The sequence below is a fragment of the Herpailurus yagouaroundi genome, unplaced genomic scaffold, assembly GCF_014898765.1.
Source record: "Herpailurus yagouaroundi ecotype Mexico unplaced genomic scaffold, PumYag 139, whole genome shotgun sequence".
NCBI lineage: Eukaryota > Metazoa > Chordata > Mammalia > Carnivora > Felidae > Herpailurus > Herpailurus yagouaroundi.
This window is the reverse complement of record NW_024412394.1, coordinates 69,361,813-69,380,309: the sequence shown is the minus strand read 5'-3', so window position 1 is coordinate 69,380,309 and position 18,497 is coordinate 69,361,813. Positions and strand designations below refer to the sequence as shown.

Sequence of the window (18,497 nt, the reverse complement as noted above, 5' to 3'; positions counted from 1 at the left end):
AAAAAAAAAAAGGAAAAATATAGTATACTTGAGATTCTGTGTAATTTTATTTTAAATCCTGTTGCATAAGAATTTCAAAATTTGTAATACTCTTTTGGGTAAAAATATGAGCACATGCAACAATCTACAAAAACTGGGCATATACACATGGATTTTGTCATCAAAACCGTTTTTAAAATTCAGAATATAAAGGGGCACCTGTGTGGCTCAGTCTGTTAAGCAGCCAACTCTTGATATTGGCTAAGGTCATGACCTCACAGTTCATGGGATCGAGCCCCATGTAGGGCTATATGCTGACATTGTACAGCCTGCTTGCGATACTCTCTCTCCCCCTTTCTCTCCTCTCCCCTGCTCGTGCTCTGTCTCTCAAAATAAATAAATAAACTTAAAAAATATTAGAATATAAAACAATCTCAAGCACACAACAAACAACAAACATCCACGTTCCCACACCCTAGATTTTTTGTATGTGAACATACTGCCATACATAGTCCAGAGCCTTTTTAAGGAAATAAAACATTACAGATGCAGGTGTAGTCCCCCTATCGGTCAGGATTCAGTTATAGAAAATAGCTATTTTCAGCAGAAAGGATTTAATGCAGGGAATCGGGTGCTTACAGAATCGTTGGAGGTTGGAAGGGCAAGCTTCAGGCCAGGCTTCCAGGAATGACCCCAGAGCAGCACCAAAGAACAGGATGCCAAAAAAGCTGCTTCCTCCGTCACAGTGGGAGAGGCAGAAGATCAGAAAGCCATCAGAGAACCCTCCATTCAAGGCCATGTCGCCATAGTACAGTCCAGGATCAGGAAGCCACCGGCGCTGCAGTTATTGGGTCCATTCTGTGCCTGCTGGATCTGCACTGGCCAACAATGGATGCCTCTGCCCTCACCTTGACATGGGAGCTGGTAATGGGACACTGGGGTGCTTCCCCAGGAACTCAGCACCTGATGGTAGCACTTATCAACAGAAACCACAGAAGTGGCAGAAGCATATTTCCTCTGGCTTTCCAGATCTCACATGAGTGCATCTGTGTGTTCCTCTCAGTACAATGTTCATGGGAATACTGGTGACCAAAACAAAAATAATACTAATAATAACATGTAACAATGTGGTAGAAACTTCATTAAAAGCTCCTCAAAATCAGATTTTCATCCATATATTAACAACATAAATACTTAAACCTACACGGCCTTTTCTACCTTTTGATACATAATGAAATGTTCTCTACCATGAGTTAAAAATCCTGTCTTTTTATCTGAATGCCTATAACACCAACCTTGTATGTCAACCATTATATTCCTTTTTTCTTTGGAGACCAGGTCTGCCTTGCACATACTACTTATCTTCCCAATTAGACAGTCCTTGCATGGAGAAATCGAATCTTCTGTTTCTTTTTCTTTTTTTTTTTCCTGTTCATATTCTTTTATTTTTTTAATTTTATTTTTTTTAATTTACATCCAAATTAGTTAGCATATAGTGCAACAATGATTTCAGGAGTAGATTCCTTAATGCCCCTTACCCATTTAGCTCATCCCCTCCCCCCCACAACCCCTCCAGTAACCCTCTGTTTGTTCTCCATATTTAAGAGTCTCTTCTGTTTTGTACCCGTCCCTGTTTTTATATTATTTTTATTTCCCTTCCCTTATGTTCATCTTTTTTGTGTCTTAAAGTCCTCATATGAGTGAAGTCATATGATATTTGTCTTTCTCTGACTGATTAATTTCACTTAGCATAATAGCCTCCAGTTCCATCCACATAGGTGTAAATGGCAAGATTTCATTCTTTTTGATTGCCGTGTAATACTCCATTGTGTATGTATATATATATTATATATATATATAAAATATATACAGGTATGTGTATATATATATAATATATACAGGTATGTATATATATTATATATATATAGTATATGTATACATAGTATATGTATATATACATCATATATATATATATATATATATATATATATATATATATACTATGTATACATATACATACACATATATATACCACATCTTCTTTATCCATTCATCCATCGATGAACATTTGGGCTTTTTCCATACTTTGGCTATGGTTGATAGTGCTGCTGTAAACATTGGGGTGCATATATCCCTTCGAAACAGCACACCTGTATCCCTTGGATAAATACCTAGTAGTGCAATTGCTGGGTCATAGGGTAGTTCTATTTCTAATTTTTTGAGGAAGCTCCATCCTGTTATCCAGAGTGGCTGCACCAGTTTGCATTCCCACCAACAATGCAAAAGAGATCCTCTTTCTCTGCATCCTTGCCAACATCTGTTGTTGCCTGAGTTGTTAATGTTAGCCATTCTGACAGGTGTGAGGTGGTATCTCATTGTGGTTTTGATTTTTATTTCCCTTATGATGAGTGAGGTTGAGCATTTTTTCATGTGTCGGTTGGCCATCTGGATGTCTTCTTCAGAGAAGTGTCCATTCATGTCTTTTGCCCATTTCTTCACTGGATTATTTGTTTTTTGGATGTTGAGTTTGATAAGTTCTTTGTAGATTTTAGATACTAACCCTTTATCCAATATGTCATTTGCAAATATCTTCTCCCATTCTGTCGGTTGCCTTTTAGTTTTGCTGATTGTTTCCTTCGCTGTGCAGAAGCTTTTTATTTTGATGAGGTCCCAATAGTTCACTTTTGCTTTTGTTTCCCTTACCTCTGGAGACGTGTTGAGTAAGAAGTTGCTGTGGCCAAGATCAAAGAGGTTTTTGCCTGCTTTCTCCTTGAGGATTTTGATGGCTTCCTGTCTTCCATTGAGGTCCTTCATCCATTTTGAGTTTATTTTTGTGTATGGTGTAAGAAAGTGGTCCATGTTCATTCTTCTGCATGTCGCTGTCCACTTTTCCCAGCACCACTTGCTGAAGGGACTGTCTTTATTCCATTGGATATTCTTTCCTGCTTTGTCAAAGATTAGTTCCCATACGTTTGTGGGTCCATTTCTGGGTTCTCTATTCTATTCCATTGATCTGAGTGTCTGTTCTTGTACCAGTACCATACTGTCTTAATGATTACAGCTTTGTAGTGAAGCTTGAAGTCCAGGATCGTGATGCCTCCTGCTTTGGCTTTCTTCTTCAGGATTGCTTTGGCTATTTGGGGTCTTTTCTGGTTCCATACAAATTTTAGGGTTGTTTGTTCTAGCTCTGTGAAGAATGCTGGTGTTATTTTGATAGGGATTGCATTGAATATGTATATTGCTTTGGATAGTATCGACATCTTAACAATATTTGTTCTTCCTACACAGGTCTTGCTCCATCTTTCGACCCCTAGCACAGGTCCTTACAAATGGCAGCCCGCCGAATTACTTATTGACTGAAATTCAATGGAGCAACCCTCATCCCTCTGGCTCAGGAAGGAAATGGAGGGAGAGGAGAGAGATAGCTCACTGGTATATTCCCATAGTTCTTAAAGGCTTTCTGTCTTGCTAGGTTTGCCTTTGTAAAAAAATGAAAATTTTTCCATAAATGTATTCCTTTCCAGGGACCAACTATATCATCAGCCACCTAATCGAGTGGGAGCTCCTGAGGAGTCCTTGGAGTGTCCTGCAGAGTTGAGACCACCAGCTCCCCAGGCTCCATCCCCAGCTGCTGTCCCCAGACCCCCTAGTAACCTTCCAGCCAGAGGAACTCTGAAAACAAGCAATTTGCCAGAAGAATTACGTAAGTTGTTTGCAATGTTGTTTTTCCTTCTTTTTTGCCAGGTCTTCTACTTGGCGAGTACTTGATGATTTTTCATCCCTGACCTTGGGTATTCCTCATACACAGAGTGAAATAAATTTCACTTCCTTACTTCTTGCTTTAAAACGTAACCAGCATTTTATATGAATCGTCTTTAGTGATGCTGACACTACCAGCAAAACTCACAAAATGCTCACCATTAGATTTTCTTAAACGTATGCTCCAACAACAAATAACTCCAACGCTTCTCTCTTCTAAATGATGCTCTTGGGTGGACTTGTCCCTGGGTAAATTGATTGGATGTCCATGTGGTATTGGCCAGGGACCTAGTGTTTCACCATAAATTAGCAACAGCCATCAGGAACGAGGTCATTTCCTGTAGGAATGAGCAATCTTGTTTGGAAAAAGTGGTCTCACATTCTCCATACTGTTTTACAACCAATGCAAACCAAGCCTTTTATTTAAAGAAACGTTCGACTAAGTGTCAGGTGATGATTCTTTTTCCAGATTTTGCAGCCAGAACCAGAAATGTTGAAATATCACCAAAATGTTCTCATATTAAGGTCAGTCAGGACAGTAAGTTCCAGAAATCTTATGAAAACAGCCACTACTTGTGAAATTGTTATATTCTGTTGTGCTTGCTAGAGAAGTTCAGGTAATTCTAATAAGCCCTTTAGAAACCTGGGTGCTTCTTCGAACCAAACTTGAAAATTAAGCCTTCTGCATTTGCTAACTCTTATTGGGGGAATCTGTGCTCATTAGTCATTTAGGGCTCTGGAAGATATCTATGGTAAGGATCCATTGTTGTTTATCATCCAAAAAATTTTTTTTAATCTTTTCAAAATCTTATACATTTTAATCTTGAGCACTTCTGGAGAATGGATGCTGTCCTGCATAGGATATAACCCTCATGTCAATCTACAGATCATATTTATCTTACCATAATCTTTAAAGGAGTCTGGAAATTCTTACCTAGGAATTGGTTGAATATTAGGTGTTAAGAATACATTGAGGGCCATCGATATGTCGGGCTGCTTAAATGAGTCAGTATGAGCATTGTACATGCTTCTATTTGAGATACTTGTTTCAAAAGTCCAGAGCCCAAGCATAGATGAATACATACAAACTCATATTTTCTCTCCAACCTTCCTTTCTTCTCTACCTCCTGCCCCAGGGACTTCCTGATATTGAGCTTGTCTCTTCCAGACTAAAAGCCAGCACACAGAGATTATTCATCTATCACATTAACATGCTACCCAGAAATTTCCCTAAGATTTTAGCCTGAGAAAACATTGGCATGCCAACCTGACTGGGTCAAGTCTATGGGCACAATGCCATCTGTTGCTCCAGGCTGACCCAGGGAGGAGCCAGAGAATAAGTGACACTGGATGCCCAGAGGTGGAATCTGTCCTTCAAGCTGCTGAAGTTCCTACTAACATTCCCGATCCATGCTTTGGTGTACCCTCATTTCCTGGCGTTTCTCCCAGCAGTGAGTGGTAAGGGGAAGGAGGTGGTAGGGAACCACCTGCTCCCTCTCCTCCCACTTGCTTTTGTTGAGCAAGAGCTCAGGGAGCAGAGAGCATCATGAGATCAAAAGAGGACACTGCTGGGTGGCCCCTTAGCAAGGTTCAGCTTCTTGGCTTGCTGTGAGAGTATTCCTCAGGCACAGTGCCAAGTGTCTCTAAGAAACCAGAAGGTGGCCTGATCTTAAGGCCCCTCAGGTTCTGGGTGATAGATGTTGTTAATGCATCGTGTGATTTTTCAGCAGACCTCCTTGGCTTGGCTCAGGCCGCCAGCACTGTTCTTCCCATGCCCACTGGGCAGTCTGCAGCCCCTCGGACAGACCCCTGCCGCCCCTTGGGGCCTAGTGATGCACACAGCTGCAGGCATAAGCCCTCAGACCAACCCCGGATAAAGTTTCACTTTATAAGTCTAAAAAGACAAGAAACATTGCATACAATTTACAAGTGTTCAGAATAGAATGATTTGACTAGTTTCTAATAAATGTGAAAACTCTCTCTTAGGGAAAGTCTTTATCACTTATTCTATGGACACAGCCACGGAGGTGGTGAAATTCGTGAACTTTTTGTTGGTAAATGGCTTCCAAACTGCAGTAAGTATTTTCTCCAAAGAGAAGACTTGTGAGTACAATGAGGGGCAGCCGGGGGGCGGGGGGGGGGGGGGTCAGTCAGTTAAGCATCCAGCTTAGGCTCAGGACATGATCTCATGGTTCGTGAGTTCGAGCGTCGTGTCAGGCTCTCTGCAGACAGCTCAAAGCCTGGAGCCCGCTTCAGATTCTGTGTCTCCCTCTCTCTCTGACCCTCCCCCGCTCATGCGTGTGCATGCGCTTGCGCTCTCTCAGAAATAAATAAACTTAAAAAAATAATAAAGCAAGTACAATGAGAAGCAAAACAAAATAGCTGTTGAAGTTTTAAACTGTATTATCTGAGTTACGTGATTAGGAGCTAAACGCTTATAGATGTAGGTAATTATTTTCTAGATTTTAAACTCTCCAGAGTCTCCAGCAGTTACTTCTTGTGTGTTTATGGAGGGACCCTGAGAACCTCTGAACAGCTGGAATGGTGGTAGTCGGCGCTGACCACAGACGCAGCTTGGCCCCCAACGCAAAGGAAATGCCAGGCTCTTAATGCACTTTCTACCTTTGCCCTTTTTTTTCTTTTTTCTTTTTTCTTTTTTTTTTTTTTTTCCTAACCAAGCAAGTCTGCTTTGGTTGCGTTTCCTGTGATGCAGGAGGCCTCAGGCTTAACCAGGCCACCTGCTTATTGTACAAGGCCCTTCTGTCGGGCACTAGGCTGTAAGGTCTGAGGTCAAGGCCCACTGTGCACAGCTGCCTTCCACATGTTGATGCAGCAGCAGCCCCTCTGGGCAGGGAATACATGGCCTGATTCTCAGCTGGTCTCGTCTAGTTCTAGGGGAGGTAGACAACCCAGCCCTGCAGTTCACTGTGACCTTGGCCCAAGAAATCTCAGGAAGCACACACTCCTCAAGTTTCCCTGCAGTGCCTTCCAACAGCACAGCCTAAAGTCATGTAAGTTCTTCTGTACGATAAACAAAATACCACAGGAGGCAACTCAAAGGACTGGCTTTCCTAAAACACTGAGCTCACTTCTCTTCCTTCCCAGAGGCCCCCTTTGGGTATTGAGTGATAGTAAATTCTAGAGAGTGCTGAAAAATTAAGGAAAATATCTATGAATAGGAATGTGGAAGGATAAAAAGAATACTTAGCAACTAAATGTCAATTTTAAACATTACTTAGCGTTATTTAACAGTTTTTATTGAATTTATCTTTATTCTATAATTTTTTTTAATAGGAGCATCTACAAGGTTAAAAATGGATACAATTTATACATTCCAACTAAAGTGACCGTATAGAAGCCAACATTTCAATTTCTCATTTCTAGAGAAAGAAAGCACTGCGGCAACCAGGATGTAAAATCAAATTACAGGTCCTAAGGCCAACATTGGCAGAAAAGATCTTACTTTTGGTCATTTCCAAAAAAGCATACTGATTGCCCTTGGAGAAGAAGACAGGTTTTTATGAACTTAAGAGTCAGGGACGCCTTAGACAGAATTTAAATCTGTCCTTAATTTGTATCACCATGAAGCCTTGTATTAGAATCACAGAGCCCCATCCTGGACAGCTAAGTTACTATATTGATACATCAAGAGTCCCTTAGTGGAGAAAAACACTTAATGGGTAATTTAAGGAAAGTTTAATGAAAGGACTATTTTTTTTTAAATTTTTTTTAAATGTTTATTTATTTTTGAGACAGAGAGAGACACAGCATGAGCAGGGAAGGGGCAGAGAGAGAGGGAGACACAGAATCTGAAGCAGGCTCCAGGCTCTGAGCTGTCAGCACAGAGCCCGACGCAGGGCTCGAACTCACGAACTGTGAGATCATGACCTGAGCCGAAGTCGGACGCTTAACCGACGGAGCCACCCAGGCGCCCTAAAAGGACTGTTTTCAAAGTTCTAGGTAAATTTTAAGAAATCCTCAGGGAACAGAGCATATCCTGGGCCTACAGCAACAGCAGGAAGTTGCCACCACCCCTAAGTCTAAAGAGGCAAGGGAACAGTGGCTATGGCAATCTGAAGAGGGAGGCCGTATGGGTTGCTAGGGCTGCCATGAAGTACCACATGCTTAAGCAAAAGAAATTTATTTCCTCATAGTTCTGGAGTCTCGATGTCCAAGATAAAGGTGTCGGCAAGATTGGTTTCATTACAGGCCTCTTCCTTGGTTTGCAGGTGGCCGTCTTCTTCCTGTGTCTTCACTGGTCTTCCCTCTGTGTGTCCTAATCTCTTCTAAGGACACCAGTCCTATTAGATCAGAGCCCACCCTCATGACCCCATTTTACCTTAATCATCTCTCTCAAGGCTCTATCTCCAAATATAGTCACATTGAGTCAGTGGAGGTTAAGACTTCAACATGTGAGTTTTGGGGGAAACAATGTGGCCTTTAACAGCGGCTGTGTGGAAAAGTTGGCCTGACAGATGCTGTGGACTTTGGTAGAGACCTGGAGAGACAAATGAGAGATATCAAGCACATTGTGCCTCCCAGAAAGTCCACCTCAGTAGCAGGGAATAATTTAGGTGCTCAGTTAACAACAAAAATTACCATTCATTGAGTACTTACTTCAAGCCTGGCATGATGATATACCTTTTTCATAACCAATTGTTTTAATCCTCATAACCATCCTTGGAAGTAGGTTTAGTAACCACATATTACAAATAAGGATAATAAGACTTAGAGAGTTTCCGTAATGTTTTAAAGTTATGCAAGCAGGAAGTGCAGAAGCCAACAGTAGAACCAAGAGTAGAGCCAAGCTGCCCGTTCCTTCTCAACCCCAACATTATATTGCTTCTGTCTCATATAATAGAAATGAATTCCTGATACAGTCACAGAGAGCTACAAGCTTTCTCAAGATCACCTCATGTGGTCATTGGCTATCAGACATTTTAAAGCAGGAATCATCCAAACCAAAAGGAAAGCCATTCTATTTTTAATGTGCCATCGGTAAAGAAACATATTCTGAACTTGTATTATATACTGTATGTGTTTGTCAGTTCGGTGTTCTCGAGGCACTTTCTCGTTCCACAGGAAGATCAGAACTAGGTTGAAGAGATAAGGCAGACATAAATGAGTCATACAGTGAACGAAAGGATGTTATAATGATGTGTTAAGTGTCTAACACCACTGGTCACAGCAGGGCTGAGTCGGGTGAGGTGAGGAGGAGGAAGTCAGAGAGTGGGAAGGAGTCACAGAGCAGGGAGGCTTGGGCTATGCTGTTGGGGTGTGGGGGAATAAAGTAGACAGGGCACATGAAACAAGAGGTAAGGCTGGGTCACGGATGGCATGGAGAGCTTACTGAACAGCTAGGACTTCAATGGCGGAGTGACATTTAGGACAACTGATCTGAGAACGGTGTGGCCGAACCAAATAACTCCCTCAAGGACACTCTCCCCGAGTCACCCATTCTTGTATATAATCCCTCTTCCAAACAAGAGCACCTTGTATACATGTACATTACTCTCTGGCTGCAGGGCAAAGCCTGAGCCCCAGAAAGGCCTTCTTATTTGGTCTTCTGAAAAAACAGAAAGTAACTGGTTTTTCTCCCCTTCAAATACTCCTTCAAAGACTTGATATTTAATATCTATCTTTTCAAGGCCCAGGAGGTTCTGCTTCTTGACTTTCATCATAAACCTTTTCCCACCATCTCAGTAATTGTTTTTGTGACCGTTCCTTGGATTTGCTCCAAGTTTCATACAATCCTTCTTAAACGTATAGATCGAAACTGGACATAATACCATAATAATGACCTGGCTAATGCAAGTAAAGCACCAGAACTATATCTCAGTATTTGCACACCACACATCCATTAAAATGCTCCAGAATCATATCATGTTTGCCTTTCATATTACAGATATATATATATGTATATATATATCTGTAATATGAACATATACATATATATACATATATATACATATATACATATATACATATATATACATATATACATATATACATATACATACATATATATACATATACATATATATACATATAGATATAGATATAATTTTTTTTTTTGCTGGCTTATATCCAATTTGGTAGTCTACTATATCTCTCGGATTTTTAAAACATAATTATTGTGTAGCCAAAGATACATTTTGATGTGTACCACTATATCCTAATTACGGATATTAAATACTTAAATGCCTACTAACGTTGAAATAGGGAACACTTTAAGAAAATTGTATTTTGGCTTTTAGACTTATATGCTGCTCTCTGCAAAAAGTGCTCATAATTTTTTCAGTCTTAAATGCATATAGTCTCGTGTTTTCTCTTGCTCTGCAACTAGAGAAAGCTTCTCATTAAGAGCCACCTCCCATGTCTTTTTCTTGTAGATTGACATATTTGAGGATAGAATCCGAGGCATTGATATCATCAAGTGGATGGAACGCTACCTTAGAGATGTAAGTACATTCCAAAATTCTGAGCTCGTTGGCTGGTGGGAAAGACAATGTGCTTATGGGGCTATTTTATGAAAGGAGCAATTGGCAAACCCACCAAGTCCAAAGCCGAGAAAGTCCCAACAAAGCCTCCCTTGTTGGCAGCCGCGCAAAGACCTGGAAAGGAAGGATGGGGTCACCCTTCTGGACATGCACAGGCAGGAAATAACGGTCAAACCAGACACAGGTGGTTGATAACAATCAGAGCAAACAATTTTTTGACCAGAATAGGAAAGGAGGAAATGAAGGCAGGCAGTGGGGAGGGAGTGACAGAATTCAATTTAATCTGAGGCCACCCCAAGTGTTTTGCAGGATTGGGCTCCAGAGCTTTCCCGGGAGGCTCCCTGTGCAGCAACCGTCCCCCCTCCCCAATCCAGGCGCCCACTCGGAGCCCTGTGATTTGTTTTCCACTGACAGAATCTATACTGACCACTGGGACACTTTGTGCTTTAACAAGATAGAAATTGATTGCTGCCAGTGTGTCCGTGTCGGCTGCTTCAGCTGCTGCTTTTGGAGAGAGCAGTGGGGGAGAGAGTCTCAGCAGGCTGGGGTTTTGTGGCTTTTCCTTTTGTCTGCAGCCTGATGTTTGCTTTGTGTGGAAGGGGCTGCTCCTCCTGGCTATGCTGACTCGTAAGCGCTCGTGGCACGCAGGGCAGTCAAGAGTGCAGTAACTGACAGCTTACACCCAGCTGCCGGAGGGAGGGGGCTTTTCAGCGGTGATGTTCCGGAGCCTTTTTGCCACGGTGCACAGTCACTTAGCGATTCCGGCTTTCATTAGACGTTTATTCGTGATGGTTGTGGACAATGGTGGGCAAAACCGCCTCCATTTAGGAGAGCTCCTCACAGAGCCATTTGCTCTGCATTTCAAGGGAGCCGGGAGGGAGACGGAGGGGAGAAGGGGAGACAGGAGCCTGTTGGAGTGGAGGCCAGTGCCTTTCACCCTGGGCAGAGAATGAGCCAGGCCCTCCACTCTGGAGCATGTCACGACGCTTACAGTCCTGCTGGCCAGTTTCCAGCCTGCCTTCACCAAATGGACCACACTTTACACTTCCATAAACATGCTTTCTCTCTCATTAACAGAAGACAGTGATGATAATTGTAGCAATCAGCCCCAAATACAAACAGGATGTGGAAGGTGCTGAATCACAGCTGGACGAGGATGAGCATGGCTTACATACTAAGTACATTCATCGAATGGTGAGTGGTGGGGGGACCGCAGCACCTCGCCGCCCCTCAGAGAGGGGCTCTTTCTTCTGTGAAGGCCTGTCCTTCACTAGAAACCAACTGAAGGCGGCATGATGATGGGTGAAGAAGCCCAGGCAGCAGTGGGGGGTGTTGGTTCTGGCTCTGTCTTAAGTGACCACGTCTCTGGGACTCCGTTCCTATCAGGAGCAAGGGGAGATTCACATGTGCTCTGGAACGTCCAAGGCTCTGGAAAACAATGCTCTGCTGACTTGGTCGTTTACCAACAAATGTGAAGTCCCAAGAGGGCAGGGGACAGGGCTGTGCGGAGAGCGGGCTCCTGCATCTGTGTCCTATTCTGACCCCTGCCTCACCAGAGAGGCAGAGTAGCATAGTGAAAAGGACCCCTGCTGTTGTGTCAGATAGACCCGGTTCAAATTCTGCTTCCTCATGTATAGTTGTGTGACTGCGGGCCAACTGCTTAGGCTTCTCTGTGCCTCCATGTCCCTAATCATAAAATGGGTCACTAATACTTACAGTGTTGTAAAGATCGAATGAAATCGTTCATGACGAACATATCGATGCTCACATGAAGGGAAGGGACTGTTCTTAGCTCGTGATAGATGAGCAACCATCCACGGCCACACCTAAACTATGGGACCTGGTCAAAGTAAAACCGGTGGGAAAAATTTGTAGGAGGTTAGGCGTGCTCAGCATCTGGCAAAACATTCTGACCGAAAATACCACCCAGCTTTGGAATTGGCTGTTTTGTGAGCTAGCAATCTCCCTGCTTTCCAGGATTACAGAGATGCTGTGGAGATGGTCCCTGCTTGACTAGGGCGCTGGACTAGACTTGTGACTTTCAAAATGTCCTGCGGGTGAAAATGTCCCTGATGGGCTCTCGCAGGGGTCAGGGCGGCTCTGGGCCTCCAACCCCAACTCAGCCACAGCTGGTTTGCTTTTCTCAGGCTTGTTTACCAAGGATTTTGAGATTTGAAAAGGCTTGAAATCCACTGGACTAGAACTTGTAAGCTCCATTTCAACGGTAACATTCCACAGGCACCTGGAATGCGCAGAAAGGATCACTGACTAAGACAGGAAGATGAGGCAAGACACCGAAGTGGCCCCGACAGAATAAGTAAGCAGCACAAGGCAGGACACAGGCAGGCAAGGGACATGTAGCTTTACCTCAACGGAAGCTGACTTAAGTCCAGGTCTGTCCTGGGATCAGGAGCACAGGAAAAAGGCAGAGTGGGTGGGGGTTCCCCATCTGTCTCCTCTTCTACCAAGTGCCGACCACTTGTGCGAGTTCAGAACCAACCCAAGGCAAGGTGATGAGGTCAGAGAGTAAGGCCAGGGAATCAGGAGCGAAGCCTCCCCCCTGTTCATCCTCTCCAAGTCTGACAGCCCCCCAGGGGTTGGACAGGGCCCAGAAAAGGGTCACGGCTGGCTGCGGGTGCTGCCATCCCTTGGCTGTCTGCTGCATGTCTGGCTGGCCCCAAAGCACTCAATGTCCTGTCTGCATCTCTAGGAACCTGCCAGTCCTGGGAGCTGACAGCTGGTGTGTGGGAAGGGCTCCAGGTCCCTGCCAGTTCCTGAGGAAACCTGTCAAGGTCTGCTGGTGTGTGGCCACGCCAGGCAGTAAAACGCAGCTCAACCTCAGAGTTTGTCTGACTGTGCCCAGCCATGAACCAGATTGTCTCCAAACTCAGTGTCTGGGGACATGGATGTCTTGGGCCCTTCCTTATCACTGAAGGAGTTGAAGAGGCCTGATACAGAAGTGCCTTCCTGCCCAGCTGGCTGACCTCCAGGTCCCCTCCAGGCAGCAGAAACCTCTAGGACAGAGGGAGTGAAAAGGTACCCAGGAGTAACCGCATTATAGAGCCAGTGACTTCATGAAAAGCCGGTATCTGGAAATACGAGAGAAAACTATAATCCGCTGCTGCTGTCTGGCCCGCCGGCAGGCTGGGTAGCCTAGCAGACAAGCAAAATTTTAGAGACAGGGTCCTGGAAGTCAGAGGTGAAATCCAGGGTCCTGGAAGTCAGAGTGAAAGCTTTACTTTTAGCTTCTAAACCCTGTGCCCTTCCTTTCACGTGTTTGTCCTGATGATTGGTGCTTTCAGTTGCACTGTACGTGGGTCATTTTAAAATATGCTTTTGGTCCTCTGGATTTTAAAAGACAGCGGTTCTGAGAAAACACCATGTGGGGCATTTGTGTGTGGTGTGTGTGTGTGTGTGTGTGTGTGTGTGTGCGCGCGCACGCGTGAGACTGTGTTTGTGGGTTTCTATGGTGACTTCAATAACCAACTGTCACCACTGTCACTCCTCTGTCCTGTTTGTATTCCCCTGCACAATGAAGATTTCTCAGTTTTAAAAAATCAATTGGAAGATGAAATACTTGGGGACACATAATTCCTCATCTCCTTGTCATCAGATGACTGACTGAGAGCTTTGTGCTGGTCACAGGATTGGGAAGACTCCCAACTCCGCTCATCTTGAAAATTCTGGTTTTGATACAGTTCTTGGCAGCTGAGTCTTTTGGGGCCACAGCAGTGTCAGAGCAAACTGGAACCGTGTGGGGAACCTACATGTTCTGTGGCAGGCAGAGCTCCTCACGGTTGACGCCCCCCCCCCCCAGCCTCATCTCCCATCCCCTCCCTAGCCCATCCTGTGCTCTAGCCACAAAGCATTGTTGGCTGGCCCCAACCCCACTAAAATTCTTTCACACCTCCAAAGGTTTGCTCTTGTTGTTTCGTCTGCTGGGAGTGTCCTTCCCCTCTCCCCCACTTCCTCTGCCTGATCAAATTTTTCTTGTCTTCCAGTATCTAAGTGACACGTCCCCTGTAACTCTTCAAATCACTGATGCAGAATGGATGGCCCCCATTTTGGCCTTCCACAGCAATTTGTTTAAACTTTTCACACTGCACCGTGGTTGGCAATTTACCCTTCTTCCTCCGCACCAATCTGCTGACTTTCGGAGGATAGGGATTGTATCCGTAGTGTTCCGGTAAACTGGTTCTCAAAAAAAAAATCCTGATTTGTAGCATTTCCCCATTTCCACGGTATAAATGCTCTCATTAGGGCCCATTTCAAGCTACCAGTGTAAAATCACTGAACAAGGAATTAGGAATGGATGCATACAACTGGCTTTTGTGAGCCGATAGGAGCCAGCTCAGCACACCCTGGAGGGTATCCTAATCTTTGAAACCCAAGGTCGAGCACTGAGTGTGATGTTTAACAGGCCTTCAACAAATGATTCGTGTGTATGGCATGCATGTGTCATGGGGAGCACCTGAAAGGCGAAGTGTGTGGCACTCGAAATCAGAATAAAAACGCTGTGTGGGCCTTGCATGATTGTGGGTGCCATTAACTCCTCCTCCTCATTCCTGAAATCAAACCTTCACATTCCTTCTGTTCCAGATGCAGATTGAGTTCATAAAACAAGGAAGCATGAATTTCAGATTCATCCCTGTGCTCTTCCCAAACGCTAAGAAGGTAAACAAAGAAATAAGCACACAAACAAACCTTAACAATTTGAGCTTTGCTTTGTCTGCTATCTGGGATTTTAAGTGGAAAAGCTTGTGAACTCTTTATCAGTCGTTAGAGATAACAGTGTTACCAGAAAGATCCACAGGTCGTAGCGCGCTCAGCTCAGCTGCATGGATCAGGAAGGTTTTAAGACGTTATCTGATAGACCATCGCTGCCCTAATTGTTCAAACAGCCATTACACACAAAGAAGTAGTTTGTGTTTTAACTCAGGAGAGAAAAAGAGGCTGTTCATCTGATACTTCTTATCTCTTGTACATAAAAGTCAAGATATGTACATTTTTTGCTGACTAGCCACAGAAGTCTTTTGGTGCACATAGCTCAGCTCTCAAAGCTGTAGATGAAAGGAATTAAATCTACACAGTTGCCAAAGTGAGCTTTTGCTGTGGTTCGTATGTGGGTTTTTGCCCCAGAAGAGCAAGTCAGCAGGTTAGGGGAGGGAGGACAGAAACCATCTGAAGCCACGTTCCAGGCTTGGCAAAGGGAAGACAGAGGTGTGGTGGATGTCTTGAGAGTTGGAGCACAGCACCCTGAGCCCAGGCCCAGCTGCACCCTGGAGGATCCCTAAATGTCAGGACTGCCTTGAGACTCAGGTGCTGAAGGAGGGCGAGTCCAGCTGATACGAATGGGATGCCTCCAGTTACAAAGCTCACACCTTGTGCGATGGTATGCATGCCCATCCCTTGCCCAGGCTCTCAAAGCCCCGCTGCAACATCTCCTGACTGGTCTCCCTAGCCATCGTCTGCACCACCGTCAAAGAGGAACATCCAAAATGTAGATCTCCCCTGTCTCGCCCCAGCTTAGAAATCGTGTGGCGGATTCCAACCAACCACGGGATCATATCCACCTTTCTTAGCGTGACAGATGAGGCCCCTGAGAAGAGGGCTGTGCCCACATGCTCAGTCTCCTCTCCCGACCATGTGCACAGTGACTATGCTCGGGTCGTACTGGGCTATTTCAGCATGCCCTCACACCTGCCGTGTTTTTCCATGTTTCTGTGCCTGCGCACTTTCTGTTCCCCCCGCTTACAATGCCCTTCCCTGACTTGTCTGTGTAGTCAACTCTTGCCTATCCTTATATCACCCAATCTGTCTAGCCTCTCCTGACTTCTTGTCCCCTTTGCCAATACTCTTGAGCTCTCTCAGTCGTAGTGCCTTGAGTCAATGTGGTTGGGGGTGGACGCACTGTTGGGAATATGGTGATGGAAAAGGAGACCGACTTTTAGTTGGTTTTATTAATGTTTTTAAAACTTCGTCAGACAGTCCCTTGTGGCCTGTGCTCCCACCTCCTGCCCCCTTGGTACACTATTGCCTAGAAAATAGTTTCTTTACATCTTCATTCACATTCCAACATTAGACTGTGAACTCCTCAAGACAGTAAACTGTGTCTTTTCCTTTGGGTGTCATCAACACCTAGCACCATGCCTGACACGTAGCATGTGCTGCTTCTGGGTGTATCCGGCAGTCCCCAAAGGGATCCCATCTCCTCAGAAAAAAGCCTACAAGGCCCCATGGGACATGGGCCCCCCTACTTCCAGACCTCCTCTCCTACTCTATTTCACTCACTCCTCTCTGGCCACACTGGCCTGTTGCTCCTTAAACAGGCCAGGCACGCCCCCGTCACAGGGCCTCTGCACTGTCTGGACCCAGACATCCACAAAGCTGGCCCCTTCTGCTCTTTTAGGTCTTTGCTCATTTTCTCTGTGAGACCTTTCCTATACACTCTGTTTAAAAAAAAATTTTTTTTTTAATATTTATTTATTTTTGACAGAGAGAGAGAGAGAGCATAAGCAGGGGAGGGACAGAGAGGGAGGGAGACACAGAATCTGAAGCAGGCTCCAGGCTCTGAGCTGTCAGCACAGAGCCTGATGCGGGGCTCAAACCCATGAACTGTGAGGTCATGCCCTGAGCCGAAGTCGGACGCTCAACCCACCGAGCCATCCAGGCGCCCCTCCTACTCGCTCTGTTTAAAGCTGCAACCTTTCAGCCCTGCCCCAGCACTCCCTAGTCCCTTTCTCTGCTTCATTTTTCTCCGAGGCATGTATCACCATCAAACACACTATACGTTTTCCTGATTCGTCGTCTGTCTGTCCATGCCACAGCAGACAGAATGTCCACTCCACGAGGGCGGTCAGAAAGCGCACCCTCACGATCCCCGGCTCACGCTTTGTGCTTTTTGCCTGCTAACAGATCTGCTGGGCTCCTGCTGCTGCAGGCCAGATCTGTGGCTGAAACGAATTAGATTAAGCCCCTAGCCTTGGCATTCTTCTGAAGCCACGAAGGAATTCCCATCACTCTGCGTGACCTCTGTCCTACCCCTTTTATGTGAGGGTGGTGAAAAGCACGTTGAAATGCAAAGGGCAGGTAGCCTGGGAGGCTGACAGAAAACGCCGCGCACATGTGGTTTCCATAATGAGATACTCAGCTTGTACGCAGAGCCAGGAGAGGCTCACATGCTAGCCCTTTCCAAAAGCAAAACAGCACAACTCCCAGGATAGTTCGGCAGGGAACGCCCATGCAGGGAAAGCCGGAGATGTTTGGGAACGGAGCCGGGGATCTGGAATCCAGGTTTTTCTCTAATGGCCTTTACTCCTGTCATTCTCTCTCCCATAGGAGCATGTGCCCACCTGGCTTCAGAACACTCACATCTACAGCTGGCCCAAGAATAAAAAAAACATCCTGCTGCGGCTGCTCAGAGAGGAAGAGTACATAGCCCCTCCCCGGGGGCCTCTGCCCACCCTTCAGGTGGTACCCTTGTGACCCCCACCATCCCCAGAGCCCCAGGGCCATGCTGTGTGTGTGTACTTTACAAGCACTCTTCTAGCAGAGGCTGTTCGTTTGCAGGCCCTCTCAGAGGGCTCCCCCCAACCCCAGAAAACCTGTTCTGCAGAGCATTCTTCCTCCAGAGACCTCCTTTCAGACAGAGGCCATGTTGCTCTGCCTTCCCTACTGCTAACACCCACGGCATGTTGCTCCTAACTGATGTGTCCATTCTGGGCCTCTCACTGCTTAGCGAGTAGATCATATAAATGATGTTGCGATAAATGTAAACGGACCACAAACGCTCTCCCATCGCTTGGGGCTATTTTTATGAGTTAGCCAGATGTTCTTGTGTCCTCAGACCAACCTGATTCGTGTACAGATAATAAAATGTTTACTCTTTTGTAAGACTGTATTTTACTTATCTCAAAGGAGATAGATGTGTATTAATTCCTGATGAGATGGGCAGTTGCTTCCGGGGATGTTAGTAAAGCTGCTTAGATGTAATATTAGATACATGTAACAGACTAGTCTGTATTAAAGGATTAGAGCCAGATAGTTGAACAATCCCTTTTCACATAATCTTGAAAGCTTTATTGTTGCAGTAGAACTTTTTAACAAAACCACTTGTGCAACCACCGTGATACGTGTATACCTAAGAATATCCTCTATGGTCAGGAGTGGCCGTGGATGTAGAAGTTTGGCTGGAATGGTGGTTTGTGTTCTAGTCTTGCTTCTATCACTAACTAGCCATGTGACCTTAGGCAAGTCCTT

General features: G+C 45.0%; 1 protein-coding gene and 1 long non-coding RNA gene across 9 annotated transcripts in view; one reads left to right on the top strand and one right to left on the bottom strand.

The window, feature by feature from the left end:
- The window catches only part of LOC121029909 (uncharacterized), a 43,082-nt gene extending 29,665 nt beyond the window's left edge, over positions 1 to 13,417 (bottom strand). For 2 of the 5 annotated variants that reach the window (XR_005789965.1, XR_005789966.1), the window contains exons 1-4: positions 10,666 to 11,322; positions 8,078 to 8,236; positions 3,898 to 4,076; positions 619 to 1,061 (exon numbers count right to left, since the gene is read on the bottom strand). This is a non-coding gene — a long non-coding RNA (uncharacterized LOC121029909). Of the gene's footprint in view, positions 1 to 618; positions 1,062 to 3,897; positions 4,077 to 8,077; positions 8,237 to 10,665; positions 12,481 to 12,605 lie in introns of those variants that run through there. The other 3 variants (XR_005789964.1, XR_005789963.1, XR_005789967.1) reach the window with 2 other exon arrangements.
- Positions 1 to 18,131, top strand: part of TRAF3IP2 (TRAF3 interacting protein 2) — a 45,461-nt gene extending 27,330 nt beyond the window's left edge. For 2 of the 4 annotated variants that reach the window (XM_040474396.1, XM_040474398.1), the window contains 6 exons: positions 3,504 to 3,682; positions 5,725 to 5,813; positions 10,131 to 10,199; positions 11,316 to 11,432; positions 14,838 to 14,912; positions 17,577 to 18,131. In XM_040474396.1, coding sequence (XP_040330330.1) covers positions 3,504 to 3,682; positions 5,725 to 5,813; positions 10,131 to 10,199; positions 11,316 to 11,432; positions 14,838 to 14,912; positions 17,577 to 17,723 — 676 coding nt within the window. In that variant the 3' untranslated portion in view covers positions 17,724 to 18,131. Of the gene's footprint in view, positions 1 to 3,503; positions 3,683 to 5,724; positions 5,814 to 7,679; positions 7,699 to 10,130; positions 10,200 to 10,226; positions 10,423 to 11,315; positions 11,433 to 14,837; positions 14,913 to 17,576 lie in introns of those variants that run through there. The other 2 variants (XM_040474399.1, XM_040474400.1) reach the window with 2 other exon arrangements.
- Positions 18,132 to 18,497: the final 366 nt, after the last annotated feature.